Below are 25,584 nucleotides of genomic sequence, written 5' to 3'. Positions count from 1 at the left end.
TAGTGTGCTCTGCCCACTTAAATACCGTGTGCACACATGTGTGCCCAACTGCTCGCCTGCTTGCCTTCCTGATTGCCCCTAACCGCTTCTGCCTGCCAGCCTGATCACCCCCTAACCACTCCCCTGCCAGCCTGATTGATGCCTAACTGCTCCCCTGCCAGCCTGTTAGCCCCTAACTGCCTTCCCCTGCAGGCCTGGTCACCCCTAACTGCCCTCCACTGCAGGCCTGGTACCCCACAACTGCTCTCCCCTGCAGGCCTGGGTCCCTCCCCCCGCAACTGCCCTTCCCTGCAGACCCAGTCACCCCCAACTTCCATCTTCTGCCAGCTGGGTCACCCCTAACTGCCCTCCCCAGCAGGCTTGATCGCCCCCAACTGCCCTCCCTTGTAGGCTGGTCCCTCCCAACTGCCCTCCCCTGCTGGCCTGATAGCCCACAACTGCCCTCCCTTGCAGGCCTGGTTCCTCCCAACTGCCCTCCCCTGCTGGCCATCTTGTGGTGGCCATCTTGTGTCCACATGGGGGCAGGATCTTTGACCACATGGGGCAGCCATCTTGTGTGTTGGAGTGATGGTCAATCTGCATATTACTCTTTTATTAGATAGGATAGAGGCCTGGTGCACGGGTGGGGGCCAGCTGGTTTGCCCTGAAGGGTGTCCCGGATCAAGGTGGGGGTTCCCTTGGGACGTGGGGCGGCCTAGGCGAGGGGCCTGTGGTGGTTTGCAGGCTGGCCACGCCCCCCGCAACCCAAGCAGAGGTCCTGGGATCTGGGATTTATTTATCTTCTACAATTGAAACTTTGTAGCCTGGAGTGGAGCCAAGCTTTCTGCTCCCTCCGTGGCGGCAGCCATTTCTGTTGGGATTTATGTATCTTCTATAATTGAAACTTTGTGGCCTTAAGCGGAGGCCAAAGCAGGCCAGGGCTGCAGAAGCTTGGCTTCCTCCATTGCCACGGGCAACCCTAGCCTCCTGCTCTCTCCAGCTCCATGGCTGCCGCCATTTCTGTTGGGATTTATTTATCTTCTATAATTGAAACTTTGTAGCATTGAGTGGAGGCCTGGGCAGGTGGAAAGCTTGGCTTCCTCCATTGCCAGGGAAACCCAAGCCTCCCTCCTGCTCTCTGTGGCTGCAGCCATCTTGGTTGGGTTTATTTGCATATTCCCTCCTGATTGGCTGGTGGGCGTGGCTGGTGGCTGTAGCGGACTTACGGTCAATTTGCGTATTACTCTATTATTAGATAGGGTGTGCTCTTTAATTGCACGAGCCCTCTGAGCATCCTGCCTGGTGCGTTGGGGCAGCCTGCTCAGCCACCGCGAATGTATCTCCTGTGAACTCGAGTAGGCAAGGTCCTTCCTGCCAGTTCCCTTGATCACAGATTTGCTCTTTCCTGGGCTTCTTGTCAAGACACTCATCTTCAGTTCCAATATGTGGTTGCAGTGCCCTTTCCAGCGATAAGTTTCTTCAGAAATTTCTAGTAATGCCGCCCCCCCCAACCCCCGCCAGACAGGGACAAAGTCAGTGTGTTTGATGCCAGTACTTGGAAGAGTTCTGCTGTGAAGATGCTGGTGGATTTTACTAAGATCCACGAGGGCCAGTAGATGCCAGTCACTCAGAGGCTAAGGAATGGGGCGCTTTGACTGGTTGGGTTTTCTAGAATAGTGACCATGTGCCATTCAAGATGCTTAGTCGTTAGGGCTGTGTAACTGCCTCCTTTGCACATGGTAAGCTCTTAGGAAACATGTGTTGCATTACCAGAGCTAGGAGGACCCTTAGAGATCATCTAGTACAAGGAAGAGGAAGCCAGAGCCAGGAAGCCAGCCGACATGCCCACGGAGGCCCTGTGGGTGATGAAACGCGCTCTGTGCCCAAGCCCGTCAGGGACCCCATGGGCACTGCACCCGGTGCTGCCTCTCCCCTGCTTTAGGGCTGTAGGGAGCTCAGCGCTGGCCTTCCCCACACTGTGGAGGAAACAGACCCAGTTCTCATCACCCGAGTCCCGGAGGGATACAGGTTCTGCCTCGTCTCCCCAAGACTTACTGACAACCACTTGCTGGGACTCTCGTCCCATTAATATTTGAGAATAATGCAAAGAATTCAACATGTTCTAAACATTTTTAAAAACATCAATCTTATTGAAGTATAATTTACATAAAATGCACCCACTTTATACTGAATAATGTTCCATTATATGTATACTAGAGGCCCAGTGCACGAAATCATGCACGGGGAGGGTTCCTAGGCCTGGCTGGTGATCAGGGCCGATCAGGTTCCCCGCCTCCTCCTTCCCTCACTCCCTCAGCGCCCCACTGCCACCGCTGATCACCTGCCATGTTCTGTGCCACCCCCTGGTGGTCAGTGCACATCATAGCAAGCGATCTAACTCCCGGTCTCCTGGTCAAACTCCCAAGAGGACACTTTGCATATTAGCCTTTTATATATATAGATACCACAGCATGGATTGGTTTTTTTGTAAATCCAATTTTGCATTCTAGAATATGCTAGATCATGATATGCTGTCAGTCTAATGTACTGCCGGGTGCCATTGGCTCCTGTTTTGTTAAGGAATTTTGTCTGTTTCTGAGAATTGTATCATTTTGTCTAGTTTCAGAATCAGGGTAATGTGGGCCCAGGAGAAGGGTTGAGAACTGTTCCCACTTCCTGTTTTTTGAGAGTTTCTGTAAGATTCTTATTGTTGCTTCCTCGGAGTTTGATAGAATTAACCAAAAAATCCACGTAGGACTGGAGTTTTCTTTACAGGAAGGTTTTTGGTAACATTCAGTTTTTAAAAAGCAGATACTTGGATATTTTTATTTCTTATATCAGTTATCTAATGATCTTTCAAGGACTGTCCACGTCATCTAAGTTTTTGAATGTATCGGCATAACGTTGTTTGTTATATTCTCGTAGTAGCCTTTGACTGTCTCTGGCATCTGAGTGCTGTCTCCTCGTTCATTCCTGATGTTGTTGAATTGTGTCTTTTTTCTTTCCCTGATCAGTCTAGCCAGAGATTTCTCAATTTTCTTTATTTTCTTTCAAATTATCTGGTCTTGATTTCAGTTTTTCTCAAAGTTTTGTCTGTTTTCTCTTTCATTACTTATAAGCATTGTTTCCTTCTTACTTTGGGTTTAATTTGCTTTGCTACATGTTTTTAAATGGAAGCATAGATCTTTAATCTTTTAGTCATTTAATTTTTTTATGTAAGCTTTTTTAAACTATAAATTTCCCTCCAATATGGCTTTAGCTGCATCCCACAAATTTTGATATATTTTTATCATTCATTTCAAGATATTTTCTAATTTCCCCTGTGACTTCTTCTCGAGTTAATTAGAATCGCTAACTATCTAGGGGATTTTTTTGATGTGTTACTGATTTTCTGCTTGTTCTTAATTACTGAGACAAGGCTATTCATGGCTTCTTGGGAACAGAAGATTATTATCTTGGATGACGTCACCCTTCCAAGCTTCTTTCCTTTTGTGAATCATCTTGGTGACTTTCTTATTATAAAAGATGGGCTTGTTCCCTGAAGTTTTCCCCCTCCCTGGCAGAGGAAAGTTTCCTTGGGTGGGTACCATGGGGGAGGAGCCAGTAGGCAGGGCTCAGAGTGGGGTGGGGGTGGGGGTGGGGTGAGCAGAGGGTCAGCTCAGTTCACTTTATTTCTCCTCTGACTTGAGTGTAAGAGAGGTTTGCAAAGGATTGAAAGACTGCCACAGACTTCTCCGCTCAGGGCGACTGGATCAGTGTTGTCGGTGGTCTGGTGAGGCCACTGTGCACCTGTAGAGGGCGCCCTTTGAGAGTTTCTTGAGGGCTCTGCAAACCACCTCTACCTGTCTCCAGGGGAGTCCTGGGCTTGCTGCCCTGGGAGGAGCGCGCTCTGGCACCATTTAACCCCTTTGAACAGGGCGAGGGGGGTGGGGCCGTGGCCGCTGCGGCTGCCTGTGAAAGCCTTTTTCCCTGTGGAGAGGCCTCCCTCCCTGCTCAGCTGCGCTTTCCACTCCCGTGGAGTCAGCTCCCATGATTGATCACCTGCAGCCTTGCCCCGGGATTGCGGACCTGACACCGCCCTCCTGGGCCGCTTCCCCGCTGCTCTCCTCACCAGCTCCAGGTGTAGGCCGAAACCTTTTTTTTTTTTAAGTATAAAAGTGAAAATTTATTTAGAGTGCAAAAAAAAATCACCAGTTTTCCAAGCCAAGCAAAACCTTTTTGAAACCAAGCTGTTTTATTGCCTGCCTTTTTTTTTAATCCTCACCTGAGAATATGTTTTATTAATTTGGGGTGGGGGGAAGAGAGAGAAACATGGGTGTGAGAGAAAAACATCGATAGGTTGCCTCCTGTACGCAGCCCAACTAGGCATGTAACCTGCAACCTTTTGGTGTGCGGGGCGACGCCCCGACCCACTGAGCCACCCAGCCAGGGCTGTGACCCGCCTTACTTTAAGGGGGTTTCTACACGCAGTCATTTACAACCACCTATAGGAGTTTCGCCATAATCTTTGATCAGCTGTTCTATTATCTGCATGATATTTTTCTTTAAATAAACTCATGTTTTAAACTGCGTCATTCTAGGAAGTGATGTCTATGAACGCCTAGGTTTCAGTTGCTAGTTACATATTTTCCTATGTACCTATATATTTAAATTAAAAATGTCCACCCATAGATGTGCGTTGCCTCCCGCACCACTTTGTGAGTGTGCCCATCACACTTTGGAAATCGTTCGTCTGGGGTAAATGTGAACGTGACCGTGAACTTAGAGGGAAAAGCAAACCAGCACTTGACAGTGTCCGAGAAGGAATGCCTGGAGCCTGCAGCGCAGGTGCTGGACCTGCAGGGAGAAAAGGGAAGTAAGAGGAGCAGAGAGGCCTCTGGGTAACTTTCTCGGGGGGCACATCTCTCAGTTTGATCCCATGTTCTGTGTGAATGCCTTCACTGTCAAAACTGGCCACGTCCACAGTTCAGCATTCCAGGAAATATTTGTTTCATGAACTGAGTGTGTGTAAAGTTTTATTTTGTTACCAGTTTAGACTATTCATATCACTGTTACCCTCAATTAATGTAAACATTTTTCAGTTTCCCGTATTTCTTATTCCAGACATTTCCAAAGGCGCAGGCAGGTGAGCCAGCGTCCTCAGCTGTCCCCCCTGGGCGAGGCAGCCTGTCGTGTGTCCCGGTCCCTTTCTCACCCTGTGACCTGTGACGTGACCTGCTCCCACATTCCTCCCCGCCGCCTGAGCCCCAAGGGTCATCTTGCCAGGCCCGACAGGATGACTGATTGAATACCAATCGGCGGTTGGTGTGGGTGTTTTCCTTGTTTGGTGTTTTTTTCTCCATAACGTGTGAGAGCTTGCAGAGGACGGAGATGTTGAATGAAAGTGTAATTCTTTCCCCCAAGCTTAACACATTGTTTCAATGTTTTAGGGACAGCGGGGCCCACAGATATCTGAATACATTTTTAGTGCAAGAACAGAGATTTCTAAAACGCCTGCCTTCCAGTTATTAGTAAAAATAACACGCAAAGCAGGTGTTTACTATTTGCCCCTTCCTGTTACTTAGCAACTTTGCGCATGAATTGCGAGTCATACAGTAAAAACCCAACAGGAGGATGGAAGGAATCTTAGTTGTGTTTTTCTGGAAATGAGCCTGTGGCCTTTAAGGAAAAGGGGGTGCAGATGCAGTGGGAGCCTCGCGGGCCGATCCCCAGCACCTGTGTCCCGGGCTCCGTGAGTCCTGCAGGCTGGCCCACAGCACCTGTGTCCCGGGCCCCCTGAGTCCTGCAGGCTGGCCCACAGCACCTGTGTCCCGGGCCCCCTGAATCCTGCAGGCTGGCCCACAGCACCTGTGTCCCGGGCCCCCTGAGTCCTGCAGGCTGGCCCACAGCACCTGTGTCCCGGGCCCCCTGAGTCCTGCAGGCTGGCCCACAGCACCTGTGTCCCGGGCCCCCTGAATCCTGCAGGCTGGCCCACAGCACCTGTGTCCCGGGCCCCCTGAATCCTGCAGGCTGGCCCACAGCACCTGTGTCCCGGGCCCCCTGAGTCCTGCAGGCTGGCCCACAGCACCTGTGTCCCGGGCTCCCTGAATCCTGCAGGCTGGCCCACAGCACCTGTGTCCCGGGCCCCCTGAATCCTGCAGGCTGGCCCACAGCACCTGTGTCCCGGGCCCCCTGAATCCTGCAGGCTGGCCCACAGCACCTGTGTCCCGGGCCCCCTGAGTCCTGCAGGCTGGCCCACAGCACCTGTGTCCCGGGCCCCCTGAATCCTGCAGGCTGGCCCACAGTACCTGTGTCCCAGGCCCCTGAGTCCTGCAGGCTGGCCCACAGCACCTGTGTCCCGGGCCCCTGAGTCCTGCCGGCTGGCCCACAGCACCTGTCTTCCTGGCCTTGACAGCCCGCTGCTGAGGTGGCCAGTGTCCTCAGCGAGGCTGTGGAGTTTCTGCGTGTCTTTCCTTAGATGAGAGTAACAGTAGGTGGTCACGGGAACCCTTTCTCTGTCTCTGATGCATCTAGTCTTGTGATTGCAGTTTAGAACCTACTCTTTCTAAGAGAACAAGCAATCTTTCACGGACATGACAAGATACTTTACAAAGGGGAGAAGTTTGACCTCAGTTTCTAGGCATTGAGATCGACAGTTGTAGTTTCGGGCAGTCGCATCCTCGTGGAGGCATTAACCCAGCCCCCCTCTGTCTCCGCGCTGGCAGAGCCTCTGGTGCCATCATTCTGGACGGGTGTCGGGGAGAGCCTTAACTCACTCTCAGGTCGCGCAAGGGCTGTCCCCAGCATCACCTCGCCCCCCAATGCGGCTGACTAACACAGGCCCTGCGGGGCCCGGAGTTCGCAGCGGGGCGATGGACAGTGTGTGCGCCCGCACGGCGTGGGCTAGGTGCTACGGAAGTCTGTTTGAGCGGCTCAGCATCTCCCTCACACGGGATCGCTGGCTGGAGTCCAGATTTGTTGGTGTGTTTTTTTTCCTTTTGAAGAAAGGTCAGACTTTAGAGAACGGAGCCATCTGTCCAACAAATTATTTTAAGGCTTTAATAACAAGTAGTTTGCAGTATATTTCAGTGTGTGGAGTAGACGACTTATGTTTTGTGAGACCGGTCTCTTTAGAAACGTCTTCCACAGCCTGCGTCGCTATCGCTTTGGTGTTGTGACCCCAGTTTGGTGGTGCGCATCTTGGTACTAATGTTTTCGCAGAATTAATTAGTTGGTTAGAGGGGGCGTTAGGGCTGGCACGGCGACAGCGTGGTGCCCGTCGCGGCTCCTGCTTCCCGTGGCCCAGTGCTGCCAGGACAGGGGCGGCGCCAGGGCCCCCCTGTGCTCGGAGGCTGTCTGCGGGGCTCTCTGGTTGTGTTGTCACTGACTTTGGATGACTCACGTAATGGACTCTCCCAACACCTCACATCTGTTAAGACCTGCCTTTGAGTTGGTTCGTGACTGCCTAGCCCGGGTCCGCGGCTGGCTTCCCCGTCCTGTCTGCTCAGCTCAGCGGGTGTCGAAGGAGAGCGTGGAGGGCACCAGGCCCACGGCAAGGAGCGGGGGCGCAGCATCGAGGGCAGCGTCCTGCGACCCCATGGAGAGTCCTGTTGGGAAGAGAGACATTAAGCAAACAATCACCGGGAAAATGGCTTAATTACAACGGGGACAGGGGACACAGAGAGAATTAAGAAGTGCTGTAGGGTCAGATGAGATGCTCCGGCTGATGGGGCCGAAGGGAGTGTCGGAAGCTTCCCTGAGGAAGTGTCATTGAAGTGGGAACCCAAAGACATGGAGCGGGAGCAGGACCGACCTGGACGTGGGGGAGCTGTGAACAGCATCCTCCGGGCAGAGGGTGCAGAGTGCACGGGGTGCAGGCGGTGCGAGGGGCACAGGCTGCCCAGGTCGCCCTAGGAGGCAGAGGCGGAGGTGGAGGCCGGGCCAGGGGAGCAGAGGCGGAGGTGGAGGCCGGGCCAGGGGAGCAGAGGCGGAGGTGGAGGCCGGGCCAGGGGAGCAGAAGGGGAGGTGGAGGCCGGACCAGGGGGAGCAGAGGCGGAGGTGGAGGCCGGGCCAGGGGGAGCAGAGGCGGAGGTGGAGGCCGGGCCAGGGGGAGCAGAGGCGGAGGTGGAGGCCGGGCCAGGGGGAGCAGAGGCGGAGGTGGAGGCCGGGCCAGGGGGAGCAGAGGCGGAGGTGGAGGCCGGGCCAGAGGGAGCAGAGGCGGAGGCGGAGGCGGAGGTGGAGGCCGGGCCAGGGGGAGCAGAGGCGGAGGTGGAGGCCGGGCCAGGGGGAGCAGAGGCGGAGGTCGAGGCCGGGCCAGGGGGAGCAGAGGCGGAGGTGGAGGCCGGGCCGGGGGAGCAGAGGCGGAGGTGGAGGCCGGGCCAGGGGGAGCAGAGGCGGAGGTGGAGGCCGGGCCAGGGGGAGCAGAGGCGGAGGTGGAGGCCGGGCCAGGGGGAGCAGAGGCGGAGGTGGAGGCCGGGCCAGGGGGAGCAGAGGCGGAGGTCGAGGCCGGGCCAGGGGGACCAGAAGGGGAGGTGGAGGCCGGGCCAGGGGGAGCAGAGGCGGAGGTGGAGGCCGGGCCAGGGGGAGCAGAGGCGGAGGTCGAGGCCGGGCCAGGGGGACCAGAAGGGGAGGTGGAGGCCGGGCCAGGGGGAGCAGAAGGGGAGGTGGAGGCCGGGCCAGAGGGAGCAGAAGGGGAGGTGGAGGCCGGGCCAGGGGATCAGAGGCGGAGGTGGAGGCCGGGCCAGGGGGAGCAGAGGCGGAGGTGGAGGCCGGGCCAGGGGGAGCAGAGGCGGAGGTGGAGGTCGGGCCAGGGGGAGCAGAGGCGGAGGTGGAGGCCGGGCCAGGGGAGCAGAGGGGGAAGGTGGAGGCCGGGCCAGGGGGAGCAGAGGCGGAGGTGGAGGCCGGGCCAGGGGAGCAGAGGCGGAGGTGGAAGTGGAGGCCGGGCCAGGGGAGCAGAGGGGGAAGGTGGAGGCCGGGCCAGGGGGAGCAGAGGCGGAGGTGGAAGTGGAGGCCGGGCCAGGGGAGCAGAGGTGGCCGCTGGACCGCAGGGCCTCCTTGGCCATCGAGGACTTGCACTGGAGCTCAGCACTGAGCTGCGGCGCCTCATCCAGGATGCAGAGAGCAGGGAGCTTCTGCACAGCCTGGCAAGTGCGGCTGTGGAGGCAAACACGGTCCCTCACGTCCGACGCCCGCCAAGGTCACGGAAGCAGGCCTAGACCTTGTTGGGAGGTTAACAGGGAGACGGTCGTTTATAAACAAACACTGCCCTTGGGCTCCATCATGGAAGCATGACGCTAAGATTATCGACTCTTAGACTCATTGCCCCCGCTTCTGCATTCCTGCAACATTTTTTTTCTAAAATTAAAATAGCTTTATTGAAAAAGACAATTTCCCATTCAGAGAGGAACAGAGAAGAAAGCAGATACCTCAGCGCTAGCACAGTCTAGAGCAGCTCTCCTGAACCTGGGTCTCTGCGTGGATTAGAAGGGGCTTAGGAGCTGGGACAGCGGCCTGGACAACTTGTGCGGGGTGTGCTTTCGCTTGCAGCACATTCTCCAAGGGACCTGGGACCCAAGGAAGAGTTAGCGGCTGGTCAAGAAGTCAGGGAAGCCAGTGTCTGTCACCGGCTCGCGCAAAGCCTGTAGGTTGGGGGGAAATACCTGTGTCACCCACAGGCTGATGGGGTGGTTGGGTGGAGACACTGCAGCCCCAGGTGGGCAGGGGGGGCGCAGACCACCGCATGGAGACGCCACTGGATCCCCAGCCTGAGGGACGCTGGACGAGAGGACCTCCGAGGTCCCAGGGCTCTTTAAATTGGGGACATTTAAAGGAGCAGGCCAAGCCACTTGCAAACAGAAGAGAACGCGGTGAGGAGTCTGAGAGGTGGCCTGCTTGCTTCTGATCCGCAGCGACGGGGAGGCAGTTGCTTCTGAGCTGAGTCCCTCGGACGCCGTAGAGACCTGGAGAAGAACCCGCTGGGTTGTCCTGGGAGAATGGGGGGAGCCCAGCGGGAGTCTGATGGAGCAGAACAGGACGGGAGGTGGGATCCTCGCGTTGGTCAAACTTAACTTCCGCCTGAAAACACTCGGGTGAGTCACACCGTGATCCGACCCGTGCTTTCCAGGGGTTGTGTTTCTGGCCCTTCGTGGGCCACGGGCCGCAGCTCCTGGGCGCTGCCCCGAGGGGAGCGGCCGCTCTGGTGGAAAGGCCTCTGTGATGTCAACAGGAGCAGCCAGCTCTCCAGGCCTTACCCTGTTAGCAGGCTGGCAGAAACGTGCAAATTGTGACTCACTGCTCAATTTGGCACGAAATTAATCTTTCCACATCGCATCTACTCAAGTGTGACTCGTCACCACTGCTGTGTGACTGCTTGTTTGCCTGTAGCCAAAGGTAGAAATTAAAGCACTTGGCTCCTGCCGCAGAGCGAGTGGGACATACGGTGCCGGGTGGCAGGGAGCGCGCTGTGCCTGCCTTCCCCACCTGTCCCTGCCCTGCACGCGGAGCCCGGCGTGGCAGCGGGCGTGGCTTGGGGTGGGGAGCAGCGTTCAGAGACAGTCTGCAAGAGGGGTACCTGGGGCAGAGCCGGCTGGGCACCAGCCCCCGCAGAGAGAGAGTGCACTCTGCCGCCAGCCTCATCCTTCTGTCAGGCCACTAGCGGTGGATTTGCGTTTTGAAAGCCACGTCTGCTTGCAAATGAATGTTTTGATTTTTGCTGCAAGGATTCAGACATTGTTTTCCTCTGTTAAGCAGGCAGCTGACTTTCTCTCTCTCTCCTCTTGGCAAACACATAATGTCACCTGTGAAAAGGAAATTTGCATCTCCGTTATGTTAGACATGGGAATGGAAAACAGTCTGCTGGAAATTGATTTCTGCTTAATAAAATCTTCGGGTGGAGCTTCCGAGCTTTCTCTGCGATCGCTGGTTGGGAAGAAAACAATGCCGCCCCGGCCTCTCCACTTGAACCTCTCCTCCCACCACTGCCCTCCTTCCTTTACCCGCGAGCGCTCCTGGAGACGGGGATGGAGTGCAAGGAGCACGCGTGGTCCGTGTGGCCCGCAGCCAGGACCCTGGCCCCTCCTCACGCGTCCTGGACCAGCCGTGGGCAAACTACGGCCCGCGGGCCGGATCCGGCCCGTTCGGCTGTTCTATCCGGCCCGCGGAGCTGAAAGAGCAGAGGGTTCTCTTGCTCTCCCCTCCGCTCCTTTACTTTGAATTTATATTAGTTCACACAAACACTCCATCCATGCTTTTGTTCCAGCCCTCCGGTCCAGTTTAAGAACCCATTGTGGCCCTCGAGGCAAAAAGTTTGCCCACCCCTGGTCCTGGTGTCTGCACCGAGCTTGGTTTCCAGACCAGCGCTCAGCCTCCTCAGTGCCCGCCGCCTCGCCTACCACAGAGACGGGCTTTCCAGAAAGTGCTGCGAGCCCTTCAAGGTGACCGGCACGGGAGAGCGACCGAGGTTCTGGTTCATTTGCATCCTGCTGTCGGAGCTATGATGGCTATTGATTATGATGGCTATTGATTGAGGATCGTTCAGAAAACATGCCCCCTCGCCCCATTAGCATATGCTTAGCAAATGACCTCCGTTCTCATAGGACAGCAGATTTTTGCTTCCTGCTGAGTCTGAATTAACTGGGTTTAAACTGCGTGCATGGGTTTAGGAGAGAAATATGCGAATGTCCTATGGCCTGGTGCACACGGTGACGCGGAGTGTGCCGTGTGTCTCCGTCATTTCGAGGAACATCGGGAGTGATGGGAAGTGAGTTGACCTCCTCCTTTCTTCATGTTTTCACCTTGCGCAGCGCTAAGCTCAGCGCTGAGGCTGTACATCAGGCAGCTGTACGTCCGGTGGGGACGGTGTGGCCTGAGGTGTGGTCTCTGAGTCACTGTTTCTTAGCCTTCTTTATATTTTTTACTGATTTCAGAGAGGAAGGGAGAGAGAGAGAAACAATGATGAGAGAATCATTGATCGGCTGCTTCCTGCATGCCCCACACTGGGGATCGAGCCTCCACCCTGGGCATGTGCCCTGACCGGGAATCAAGCTGCGACCTCCTGATTCAGAGGTCGATGCTCAACCCCTGAGCCACGCCGGCCGGGCTGCTTCTTAGCCTTTTTGAAAGTCAGCAGAACGGGCCTTACCTCTAAGAACTACCTCTTGTTCTTTCTGAACCAGTTCGCTTCTGAATGCCATGGCCTCCTCTTCTGGTCCTTCCGGCTCTTTGGTGCTGAGTGTGCAGAAGTCTTCGCAACCTGAACATCAGTCTCGCGCCCCCTTCCCCAGCAGCCTACGCCCTCAGTGCCCCTCCACCTCTCCCCGGGTCTCTGCCCGTCTTTTTGCTGGGGGCTCCTTATTGCCGCGCCTTCGGAGCTTTCTCTGCCTTCTTTGCTCTGTGATAGCATGCCCTGAGGAGAACCTGCGAGTTAATCAGTGAGATTGCTGTCTGCCTTTCCGAGCTGATTCCCCGTGTTCGCTTTTTAAACAAATGGCATTGTGTTGTCTGCTGCTCTCAGGGGCCCCTGGTTGCAGGCTGAAGCCTTTCATGTTGTGAGTGGAGAGCTAATCTCCCTCTCCCCCCAGAGAACACGGCTTTTCTATGTCCCTGATCTAATGGACTGTAATTTAATTTGTCGTGTCCAACAGATACGAAATCCAATGCAGAATCCTTAATGGATAGTTTTGCATCTCTGCTGTTGTATTACACATCCCCTCTGTGGCCAGGGGCCTGGATGGATGGTGAGCACAAACGCTGGTGGATTTCACTCTCAGAGCGTCGGTGCCAGGCCAGCTCTGTCGGGGCCACGCGTGGCATCTCCATGGTGAGCCTTGGCTGGAGGGAGAGGTCACCCACCGAGACGGGGTGTTTTTGCACAACTGGCTCACAGGGGACCAAAGGTGTCCGTATGCGCCAGGTGCCATGCTCGGTGCTTACAGTCAGTTGTCTCAGTGACTGTAAACCTTAAGGAAGACAGGTTCCATTTGGGCCAGAGGAGCAGAGGACTTCCTTCGGGAGGAATGTCTCCAAAAAGAGTGGAACTGATAGAGCGCCTAACCCAGGGGTGGGCAAACTTTTTGACTCGAGGGCCACAATGGGTTGGTTCTTAAACTGGACCGGAGGGCCGGAACAAAAGCATGGATGGAGTGTTTGTGTGAACTAATATAAATTCAAAGTAAAGGAGCGGAGGGGAGAGCAAGAGAACCGGATAGAACAGCCAGATCCGGCCCGCGGGCTGTAGTTTGCCCACGGCTGGCCTAACCTGTGTGACTGTAGTGAGAAGTTTCAGAGTCATGTGGAGAGTTCAGGGATAAAATGGTAAAAGGTACATAGAAAACTAATCAAGTGAAAATCAGGCAGAACGGGAAGCTGTACAGCAAGTGACTAAGTGTACTCATGTGCCGCTGTGTAGCTCAGCTACTGAAGGTATATGTGTAGCCCTGGCTGGGTGGCTCCCTGGGTTGGAGAGTCCTCCCATACACCAAAGGATTGGGGGTTCAATTCCGGTCAGAGCACATACCCAGGTGTGGCTGGATCCCCAGGCAGGGTGCATACGGGAGGCAACCAATCAGTGTTTCTCACATTGATGTTTCTCTCTCTCTCCCTCTCCCTTCCTCTCTCTAAAATCCATCAGCATACTAGTATCCTCAGGTGAGGATATATGTGTGTGTGTGTGTGTGTGTGTGTGTGTGTGTGTGTGTGTGCATAGAGTGTAGAATGTAAATATTGAATACCCGTTTAAGCAAAAATTGTGCTATAACTTGAATTAGCTAGTGTCCAGCCAGGAAAAAGGAAGGGTTGAAGGGTTGGGTTAGGGTTAGGGTGCCTTAACCCTAACTAAAGACTGATTGACTGGAAGACAAGAGGAAAAACAGGGAAGTAGTATTTTTTACAAAGAGCCATGTTACCCATTAGCCTTCTTGAAAATGGATTCTGTTAATACAAGTGAAACTGACAAGCAGTCCCGCGCACTGCAGGTCTGTGTTCCTGTGACGAGGCTTCCGTTCATGCAGCGTGTTTCTCTTCCCACTTAGGTATGTTGACGACGTGATCAGCCGCATTGACAGGATGTTTCCTGAAATGTCCATCCAGTTATCCAGGCCCAATGGAACGTCAGCGATGCTTCTGGTAAGTTCTACCTGACCATCTGTATGGAAGAAAACTGGCCTCGAGATGACACGGTAAAGGGTGTAAGGTCACTGAACTCCAGAGCCCGTGGACCCAGGCAGATTCTGGTGACCCCGCTGTTTTCCGCCATCACCGAGCAGTCACCGCCAGGGGCAGCAGAGAGCCTCAGGTGTCCGTGACCTGTCATGGGAGCCCTGGGTCGTCCGCAGTGTCTGCCCAGGTAGAAGGGGCAGGAGGAGGGGGAGGGTAGACTTGGCTCCCTCTAAGGCGGTTGAGGTCTGTTTGGCTCACCTAAAGCTGACCAGCCTTTCCTCGTGGGCCCGGAGGTATCAGGGCTTCTGAGCACATCAGAAATGGAGGGGCGGCCCCTTCCCTGTGTCTGACCTGGAGATACACTCCGCCTCCTCTTCATGCGCATGGACCGCAGACGCGCACGGGAGACGGGCGGGAGCAGGAGGGGAGGACACTCAGGCGCTCAGTAAATATTTGCTGAGTGAACACGCGAGTGACAGGTCACAGCATCTTTCTCTCCCACGTGTATGCGTGTGTCCGCGTGGGCTGCAGTGGGGACGGCTGCGGGGGAGGGAAGGAATGAGGCATCCACACTAGTTCCATCCCAACACTGTCCCTAACCCTAACCCCAACCCTTCCTTCTTCCTGGCTGGACACCAGCTAATACAAGTTATAGCACTTCCTCCGGCGTCTTTGCGAGTCGGAGGTGATGCCCTAGCTGTCCCCTCCGTCCCCAATGATACCCCCGAAGCTTTCAGCCTCTGTGTGGCTGCTCTCTCTGCCCTGTGGGGGGCTCTTTGATGCTGGATATGTTAATATCATGATGGAATAAATCCTATTTCCGTTCTTTGAGGAGATGAGCTCAGTCATCCAAAACCAAATCTGCTGTGTTGATATTTAGTTTCAGTTCATCTACCGCCTAACATCCCATTATTAATTTTCTTCCAGCAGTCAAGATATTGTAAGCACTTAATCGAGTCAGAGACTAGAACAAGCAGCTGGCTTCTTTTGGCATTTAAAATACTCATGTACTGCCGGCCGGTGTGGCTTAGTGGTTTTGAGTGTAGACCTATGAACCAGGAAGTCATGGTTTGATTCCTGGTCAGGGCACATGCCCGCGTTGTGGGCTCCATCCCCCATGTGGGGCATGCAGGAGGCAGCCAATTGATGATTCGCTCTTATCATTGATTTTTATATCTCTCTCCCTCTCCCTTCCTCTCTCTGAAATAAATAAAAACATATAAAATATATTTTTAAATATATTAAAAATTGTGACTGATTCACCAGGTATAAAATTGTAGGAAAAAGATGAAGCTTCAACCATATTTGAAAGATACCTTGGTATAATATAACTGAATCTTTATGTTACGTGATTTACAACAAATAAAACCCATTTGTCAATCTCTAAACATACATTTTAACTAACCTTCCATGTCTTTAACATATTCATGCCTTCTGTTGAATGACACGTCTTTTTTAAGCCACGCGGACACATCTCAGTGCTAAGGTTGAGAAGCCCTGCTTTAGCGCATGCAAATGTGTGGCTCCTGGGAAAATGCCAGAAAGTTCTCCTGGAGGCAGCGCCGGAGCAGGACCCAGACTTGTCCCCGTGTGCGAGGCCAAGGCGCAGCTTCCGCCGTCCTTGGGAGCGCTCCGGAGTCTAAATTCTGTGATGCTGCTCTAGCCGGTGTGGCTCAGTGGCTAGAGCGTCGGCCTGTGGACCCAAGGGTCCCGGGTTCAATTCCGGTCCAGGGCTTGTACCTCGGTTGCAGGCTCCTCCCCAGCCCGAGTCCTGATCAGGGCTCGTGCAGGAGGCAACTAATCGATGTGTTTCTTTCACATCAATGTTTCTCTCTGTCTTTCCCTCTCTCTTCCATTCTCCCTAAAAATCAATGGAAATATATCCTTGGGTGAGGATTAAAAAATAATAATAAACAATAAATACCTAATTAAAAAAATAAAATTCTGTGATGCTGCAACAACCACTTGCGGAATCTGTACCCAGATTTCAACACTTGGTCACAGCACCGATCGTGATTGGAATTCTTCGTTAAATGCTTTTTTGAAAATGCCATTTTGTAAGACTTATTAGAAAAGTCAGCTTTTATTTTTTACCTCATTTTGACACATAAAAATTGTACATTTGTTTTCTGAAATCAGACCCATTCTTTAAGGCAGCACTTCTCAAATTAGGGTCCAGCCAGAAGGGGCCGCAGAGACTGTTCCAGGGGCTCCCAAAGTCCACGCCGCTTCCAGGGCCGACGTCGCTTTCCTCTTCGCTCTCTTGTTCAGGTTCCCCGTGTTTTCCGGGGCTGCCTAGCGCGAGGTGCCGTCGTCACCCTAATGCCTGTGGGCTTGCGTCCTGTGTTTCTCATGCGGTAAATATTGGTGGCTTCCCACAGAAACAGAAACGCCAGGGCCTCGGTCACTTACAGGATCGCAGCGAGACCAAAATGTTGGAACTGCTGCTCTCAGGAGAAGTGTGCCGAATGTACGAATAGTCAAACAGTATGTCAAACTAAATTTCACAAAAGCGGTTCCAAAAACGGGTGTTGCAATGGCAGTGAAATGAATGGAAGTTTATTAATGATTTTTAAAAAAAGAGTGAAAGTTAAAGGGATGTTGGCCATTCTACAGGCCAGCTACCTCGGCTTCCCCAGAAGAGCATTTCCGGAGGCAGTTTGGGGGCTGTGAGCGGGGGCCGGCTCTCACCCGCACCGAGGGGCTGCTGGTGGTTGTCGGCTGTAACAGTGGCCGCTGGCCTGAAGCCGGGGTCTGTGTTTTAGGGGAGGAGACTGAAGTCTGTGAAGTGGAAATAACGGGTTGTTTGCTTTAAAATATTTGAGGTTTGCTTTAAAATATTTCAAAAGAGAGAGAGGGCTGGCTGAAGCAGGTGTGGCAACATCTAAATCTTAGTCGTTTTCTAACTTGGGTGGTCGTTAAATAACCCGTTCCTTTATGTTTGAACATGTTTGCAATCAAATATTATGGGTGACTATCTAAATCCAAGATAGATAGTATTTCTCAAAAAATACAGAGAAACACAAACAAATAAAACTATAAAAAACACCATAAACAAAACTAGAAGACCAAGAACGCCCGCACTCCAAACTGTGCGTGAAGGAGACAAGAAGAGCCGCACGCGCAGTGAGCTCTGCCCTGCGGGCTCCCTCAGCCTGGCCCCCCCCGCGCGGAGGGCAGGGCGGGCCCCAAGGAGGCCGATGAGAGCGGGCAGTGCTTGCCCTGGAGGGCCAGGCGGGCGTGGACGGGGAGGGCACGGGGAGCATTGATGGCGGCGGAAGCGTTGTGCCCTTTGAGGTGTGGTTTATGTGGCTCTGCACATTTCTCAACATCCAGAGAAGGGTACACTAAGGTGTCCATTTTACTGTAGGCAAATTTAACCTTAAAAACGTTTAAGCCTTAAACTCTCCCAATGGTACGCTTGCCTAAGTGTTTAGGGATGAAGTCTACTAATGCCTGGAAAAAATGAAGGTGGACCAGTGGCTAGGTCAGGGGTGGGCAAACTTTTTGACTCGAGGGCCACAGTGGGTTCTTAAACTGGACCGGAGGGCCGGAACAAAAGCATGGATGGAGTGTTTGTGTGAACTAATATAAATTCAAAGTAAAGGAGCGGAGGGGAGAGCAAGAGAACCGGATAGAACAGCTGGATCTGGCCCGCGGGCCGTAGTTTGCCCAAGGCTGGGCTAGGTAGATGGAGATATATGTGATAATTAGGTAGGACAGAATGATAACTGTAGATCCTAGCTCATGGGAATATGGGTGTTCACCTTACAATTCTTTCAGCTTCTTAGATGTTTGAAGTTTTTCATCGGGAAAGTGTTGAAGGACTAAACAGCACAACGTCAGGAGCCACCCCACCTCCCAGCCAGGGAAACAGGCACCACCAAGCGGAAGAGAGCTGTTTACCATCGCTCTCCGCTGACCTCCACACCCTCCGGTGGACGGAGAGCCGAAAACCACTCTTGAATCAGAAACTCGGAAACAGGCAGAAATGTGAAAAAATGAAAAGAACTTATACTCAGTAAAAAACGGACGAAATGATAAAATTATCTCAGAAATTAACTACATTTCAACATGCTCAAGGAAAAAAAATAGACTCATATGAAATATAATAAGGGCATTGAAGAGATGCCGGGAAACAACCAAGAGGATGCAAATAAGCGAAGACAGAAGCAAGGGTCCGAGAGCAGGCGGTTGAAGGGGAGCCGAGACCGGGAAGGGACGCCGTGGCTGCAGTGGGAGGCCTGAAGCGCAATGGGGCAGGAGCGCGGAAGCTCACGGAGGTCTGGTCTGCACATGGGCAGGGCTCGCTGGTGCCTGCGACATCGACCAGCGACGGCCAGGCCTGAGATGTAGTCCAGTGATGCTATTAGACATCAAAGATCGAGAAGAAATCCCCACGGCTTCCAAGCAAAAGAATCCAGTAGCTTACAAGGCAAGAGAATCAGACTGGCATCAGACGTCTCGAAATCAATGCGCAAAGCACCAGGCAGTGATGGGCGGCGCTTTCAAAGGCGTGAATCAAGGGTGCATGTGCCTTTCAAGCACCCAGGCCAGAGGAAAACCATCTCACAGAAGTCGGCGCCTGCTCGCCCAGCTCGCGGAATCTCAGGACGAGGAGCTTCGTCCAGCCACGGGACAGGCGGGAGACTTCAGCTGCGATGGAGAGGGAGCACACCCTGTATTTCATTGTCGCTGTGAGACTACCAGCCGTGGGCAAACTACGGCCCGTGGCCGGATCCGGCCCGTTCGGCTGTTCTCTCCGGCCCGCGGAGCCGAAAGAGCGGAGGGTTCTCTTGCTCTCCCCTCTGCTCCTTTACTTTGAGTTTATATTAGTTCACACAAACACTCCATCCATGTTCCGGCCCTCGAGTCAAAAAGTTTGCCCACCCCTGGACTAGACAAAGGGTGTGACGAGGGGGAAGTGCTGATGTTCTAGCACAGCGGAGAGCATCTCCACCAAGATGGGAGGAGGGTAGGTGAGGATGCAGTAGAATGAGCTCACTGGTTTTAGTGGGTGTGATGGAGGAGACTTACAGGGACCATCACACGTTGACACACAAGATGCTGAAGTGCCATCTGAGAAAAGGGAGGTCTGAGGACACGAGTGTGGACAGGAGGTAAGAATGAGAACAAAAATCTAACCCTGCCAACAGCCGTCCGTCAGTGAACAAGTGTGCCAGCGAGGAGAGCATCCCCTAGCCCTGTGGTTCTCCACCTTCCTAACGCCGTGACCCTTTCATACAGCTCCTCATGGGGTGGGGACCCCCAACCATAAAATTATTTTCATTGCTACTTCATAACTGTAATTTTGCTACTGTTATGAATCGTCATGTAAATATCTGTGTTTTCCGATGGTCTTAGGCCACCCTGCTAGCGGTTCTCAACCTGTGGGTCGCGACCCGCTGCTGTAGAGCCTAAGACCATCGGAAAACACAGATATTTACATGAAAACTACACCAAAAGGGGGCGAGGTGCGTTCTGTGTGTTTGTTTGCCTGTTTGAACCAATCTCATTACCTGGTCCCTGTTGCTTCTTTAGTTTCTGTAGCTGTTCGCTCAGCACGGTCGTCCCCAGAGGCGATCGTGCACGCGTGTCTGTCGTATGTGTGTTTAGCACTTAATGGTAACTGACAGTCTCCCTAAGATTCCCTAAAATATTTAGTCTAAATGAGTGATAGCCCAGTTAGTCTCCCTAGAATCTCCCCGCCCCCCAAAATGCTAATATTTCAATAATCCTCCGATGTTATCATTTCTAATGATACCGTTTAAAGCCCATAGTTCATCTCTCTAGTTTCCCGCCACACTTTTCAGTTGCATTTGTCCCCAGAAGCTGGGAAGCACATTCTACCAGCGCTGACGGGTCTGTATCATGAGGCTGGCATGTGCCGCAGTGGGTGTAAATGTTGGGGAAAGTGTTGCTTCTGCTTTAAACCGTTTTGGATACGTTCTCTGAACTCGGTGCCTGGCAGGAACAGCTGGCACTTGCTCTGTTGAGGCACGTGAGGCTGTGCTCACACTTCAGGGAAGCGGGTTGAGGAACGCTGTCCCACGGCTGCCTTCGCGGGGTTTTAGCTTGTGTAGTTCAGTTTTATGTCATGGTAATGGGGCCTGTTTTCGGGGTACCCAGTTTCCAGACTGCTTGTCTTACCCCCTGCCCCAACTCGAGGGCTCTCTATCCCAACAATCATCTTCATTCTCCTGACAGATACCAGCTGTACCGGTTAATAATGCGGATTATTTTCAATAGCTGGAGTTACACATATGTGGACATATATGCGATTTGACATGTATGCTATTTTGTTGTAATAACAGCAAGCTTCAAAACTTAGTATGTCAAATTTGCTGAAGGTGTTAACATCATAGATATTTTAACGCTTAAAAATGTCGAATTTTGTGCCAAAAAAGAGCATTTGCGGGAAGTTATAATTCATTACTTTATTTTGAAGAAAAGTGCTACTGAATACTTCAGGAAGCTTATGGTGAACATGCTCCATCTCACGATACTTGTGAACTCTGGTTTAAACGCTTTAAAAGTGATGGTTTCGATGTGAAAGACAAAGACGTCCAGGTCAACCAAAAAAGTTTGAAGACCAACGATTACAAGCATTATTGGATGAAGATGCGTGTCAAACTCAAAAACAACTTGCAGAAAGATTAAACATTGCTCAGCAAACAATTTCTGATCTTTTATAAGCAATGGGAAGGATTTTAAAGGAAGGAAAATGGGTGCCACATCAACTGAACGAAAGACAAATGGAAAACCGAAAAGTCATCAGTAAAACGTTGCTTCAATGGCACGAAAGAAGGTCTTTCATTGTGACTGGCAATGAAAAGTGGATTTATTTTGAAAATCCCAAACGCACAAAATCATGGGTTGATCCAGGTCAACCATCAGCATCGACTGCAAGGCCAGATCACTTCAGAAAGAAGACAATGCTCTGCGTTTGGTGGGATCAGGAAGGTGTGGTGTATTATGAGCTTCTAAAACCAGGTGAAACCGTTAATACTGATCGCTACCGACAACAAATAATCAATTTGAACCACGCTTTGATCATGAAATGACCAGAATGTGCCAGAAGACACAGCAAAGTAATTTTACTTCATGATAACGCACCATCACACACTTCAAAACCAGTTAAAAACACGTTAAAAGATCTTGCCCGGGAAGTATTAACCCACCCGCCGTATTCACCAGACCTTGCTCCTTCAGATGACCACTTGTTCCGACCCATGGCACACGCACTTTCTGAGCAGCACTTCAAAACACACGGAGACGTGGAAAGTTGGGTCTCTGAATGGTTTGCCTCAAAACAAGCAAAGTTCTATTGGGACGGTATCCACAAATTACCTGAAAGATGGGGGAAATGTGTAGTTAGCGATGGACATTACTTTGAATAAAGCATTTATTACTTTGGATAATTTCTCTTGAAATTATCGTGTGTGTTTTTATTACAAAACCCGCCTTTATTAACCGGTACACCTACTGATGACATACTGTGTGGAAAACAGCCCCACATTGTAATCTCGCAGGGAGCTGGCCGCAGATGCACCAAGTGCCACATGCACACCGGCCTCGCACCCGCCTGCCAGCCTCTGCCGCCCGCCCTGCCCTGCGGCCTGAGCTCTGGCCACAGGCCGCCAGCTGGCCCCCTGGTTTCTGGACCCACAGCCCCTACTCCACCTTTCTCCAGGCCAGCCTCCTGCTCCTTAGGGAAGCTCACCTGGTCTTTATAACCTGGCCTCAGTTTACCTTTGACCTCTCTCCTCCTCCCTCCCCTGGCCTGGGGTCCGTGGCGCTCTCTGGTGCTCCTCATCGGAGGCCTGTTGGCATCTGGATTGGACCGTTTCTCCTGCATGGAACTGGCGGCGTCTGCAGAGGGTTGAGCATCCCTGGCCCCGAACTGCTCAATGCCAGTAGCTCCCCCACTCACTGTGACAAGCGAAAGTGCCCCCTCACTTCCAGGGGCTCCTGGGGACCACCGGACCCCCCAAATGCTCCATGTGTTCCGCTGCTGTGCCTTGGGCCTGCTGATCCCTCTGCCTGTGACGTCTCGGCCACCTCCTGCCGCTTCTGGCAAAGCTGCTGTGCGTTCTCGGGGTTGGGTCTGCGCTCCTTTGCGAGAGGCCCAGCCTTGCTTCTTCAGGCTGCTTAGCCTCTCTCATTGCTCCCACTGCACAGCCTGTCTCCCAGGGGTGGGCGGTGCCCAGAGGGCCACGGGTTGATGTCAAGTGGGTCACTTCGCTTTAAAATGCCAGTTGGGCCCTGGCTGGTGTGGCTCAGTGGATAGAGCATCGACCTGTGGACTGAAGGGTCGCCGGTTCGATTCCGCCAAGGGCACATGCCCAGGTTGCGAGCTCAATCCTCAATAGGGGGCGTGCAGGAGGCAGCCGATCAGTGATTCTCTCATCACTGATATTTCCATCTCTCTCTTTCCCTTCCTCTCTGAACTCAATAAAATTATTTTTTAAGCCGAAACCGGTGTGGCTCAGTGGATAGAGCGTCGGCCTGCAGACTGAAGGGTCCCGGGTTCGATTCCGGTCAAGGGCATGTACCTTGGTTGCGGGCACATCTCCAGTGGGAGGTGTGCAGGAGGCAGCTGATGGATGTTTCTCTCTCATCGATGTTTCTATCTCTCTATCCCTCTCCCTTCCTCTCTGTAAAATATCAATAAAATATATTTAAAAATATATATATATATATATTTTTTTTTTTTTTAATAAAATGCCATTTAACAGCTCCTCCAATGTCACATACCACATGCACAGAGCCTCGGTGGCTTCTGGAGGAGTCTGTGGCCTGGCCAGTTACCCAGTAACCTCCGTTCCCACCTCGTGCGTGGCCTCACGCCGCCTGGGCGGACACGGGGCACTTTACAGAGAGGGCCCCTCCGGGACTTCACCGTTTCCGGAGGACAAAGAGCCGGTGTAAATTATTGGCACTGATCTTGTCATTAGAAGACAACCCTATTGATCAGTAGGCCCTTTGAATCCCTTGTAACTTGTCTCACTTTGTGTTTGAGCAAATGGAGCCATTTCTCCCAACACCCCCTGCAGTCAGTAACATGGGGCAAAGTGACGTCCCTCTTCCCGAGTCATAATCTCTGTCTTGAGGAGTTACCAACACGGAGCCCGGCTGCTGTTTTCCGTAGACACGTTGTCTTCTGCAGATTTATGCCCAGCAATTGAATCTCATTAGCCCGGATTTACACTGCATGGCCCAAGCGTGTGAATAATGGAAACCTTCCGGGGCAGCATTAAATCTCCGGCTGATTTTAAAAGCAGTTTATCTCCGTATTTTACTTTATTCCCTAACCCGGTCCACACAGTTGATTTTTCCTCCAGTTAATCGTTTCATCGCGCCTATGCGTTGAGATAAAACAGTTGTCGTTTTAATAAAAGTGACACACACAATCCATTTTGGTTGCCAGCTGAATTAAAAGATGAGTGTGCGTTCACGCTGCCATGATCTGTGGCATTATTAGTTCTATAAGTTATATGATACTGTATTTTATTCAAGTTAATCGAAATAATTGGACTGTATGTAGTTACAGGAGGGGTGGTGGGCATTACACCGTTGTCATCACCATCAACCCCCTTCAGGAGCAAACTAGTGAGGATGCGGGCTCTGGCCCGGCCGGTGGGGCTCCATGGTTGAGTGTCAACATATGAACCAGGAGGTCACCATTCAATTCCAGGTCAGGGCACATGCCTGGGTTGTGGGCTCGATCCCCGGTGGGAGACGTGCAAGAGGCAGCCGATGAATGATTCACTCTCATCATTGATGTTTCTCTCTCTCCCTCTCCCTCTCTGAAATCAATACAAATAGATTTCCTTTTAAAAAGAATGCACTCTCTGGAGCAGACCGCGGGCTCAGTCCCGTGCTCGGACACTTCTGTCTGGCTGAGGGCTAACCTCTGTCGGCTTGACTCCAAGGTGCATGTTCTTTCTCGATTCCTGGCCCCCTCCCCCGCTTCTGGGTGTTTCTGAGACACTGCCAGACCTCTAGGAACGCATTGTGCCTGTGAAGACCTCCTGTCTGGCTTCTGTTCGTTGTGGTCATTGAATCCTTTTTGAGTGCCTTGCATGACTGGGAGCCCCAGAAAAATAGAATTTTACCACATTCTTCCTGTCCCTTTGAAAGGGCGGGGAGAGACCGACTCCATGTTCCCTTTGTTCCATGTCCTCCACCTCCTGGAGTCAGGTTCCTGCCCTAGAACCTCTCCAACAGCCCAACCCACACTTTTGAATTAGCCAATAGAAATGCAAGAGGAAAGTAAGCCGCGCCCTGCCTCCATGTGCAACCTGACCCCGACCAATCAGCGGAGGCCACACTACCTCACCCCTCCTACCTCTCCCAGGCCCCCTATAAATCAGCGCGTTTGGGGTCTGGGGCTCTCTCTCCACCTCGCCGCTGCGCCGGTGAGTGTGTGTGTGGGACTGAGCTCGAGCTAGCTCGATTAAAAGGCTCTTTGCTTTTGCATCGGACTCGGCTCCCTCGTGGTCTTTGGGAATCACGAAATCTGGGCATAACACCTCGTGTCTTCAGGGCGTAGAGCTGTGCCTGGCGCAGAGGAGGCCTCCGCTCGTAGCCGCTGAGTGGAGGAAGCCGGGGCACAAGTATTGCGGGTGGCAGTCAAGTTTCCTGTTGTTCAAGTCAACAAGGACCAACTCCCGCTGCCCACTTTCCGGGTGGGTCGGCCCACGCCAACGCACAGGGACTGCTAGACTCTGGTGCTGGTTAGAGGCCAGACTCAGCCCAGAGCTAGCCGAGTGGGGTGGGGACCTGATTGGGGGGGGAGGCGGGAGGCAGTTCACACAGTGACAGTGCCATCCAGGAGGGACCTCACAGCCGCACCCTCACGGAAGGGGTGGGATTTCAGGAAGCTGATGGGCCTTCCACGCAGGGAGAAAGGAAAGTGAAGGGTGAGACTTGTCCTGATTCTAGAAAAGTCTGCCCCTGCCGTCGTGAGTAGAACCCTAATAATTGCTCCCTGTAACTCTGCCTGCCGCGTGGTGGCAACGGTAATATATGCTTACCAGTTTGGTTTTCACACCAGCCCCTCTGTGCAAGGTGTTAGCGCCGTTTCATGGAAGAGAACAGAGATTCAGAAGGTCACGCTGCCGAAACCGGTTTGGCTCAGTGGATAGAGCATCGGCCTGCGAACTGAAAGGTCCCGGGTTCGATTCCGGTCAAGGGCATGTACCTTGGTTGCGGGCACATCCCCAGTGGGAGGTGTGCAGGAGGCAGCTGATCGATGTTTCTCTCTCATCGATGTTTCTAGCTCTCTATCCCTCTCTCTTCCGCTCTGTAACAAATCAATAAAATATATTTAAAAAAAAAAACAGAAGGTCACGCTGAGTATAGGAGCTGGGGTGTGACTTGAGATCCAGGGGGTCAGCCCCAAGTCCTGGCCTCGAGTCACCCTCTGCGCTGTCCGCGACAAGGTCACTGGGTCAAACAAATACAAGA

The 25,584-nt window shown here is 52.8% G+C and overlaps 1 protein-coding gene across 3 annotated transcripts in view; it reads left to right on the top strand.

Moving 5' to 3' along the window:
• MED27 (mediator complex subunit 27) overlaps positions 1-25,584 on the top strand; it is a 186,784-nt gene that overhangs the window by 91,492 nt on the left and 69,708 nt on the right. For all 3 annotated transcript variants that reach the window (XM_080669789.1, XM_080669787.1, XM_080669788.1), the window contains exon 4: positions 13,986-14,079. In XM_080669789.1, coding sequence (XP_080525915.1) covers positions 13,986-14,079 — 94 coding nt within the window. The remainder of the gene's footprint in view (positions 1-13,985; positions 14,080-25,584) is intronic.

This window comes from Plecotus auritus (genome assembly GCF_963455305.1).
Source record: "Plecotus auritus genome assembly, chromosome: 5".
In the NCBI taxonomy this organism is placed as follows: domain Eukaryota; kingdom Metazoa; phylum Chordata; class Mammalia; order Chiroptera; family Vespertilionidae; genus Plecotus; species Plecotus auritus.
Note: the sequence above shows the minus strand (reverse complement) of the source record. Positions and strands in the feature narration are given on the sequence as shown.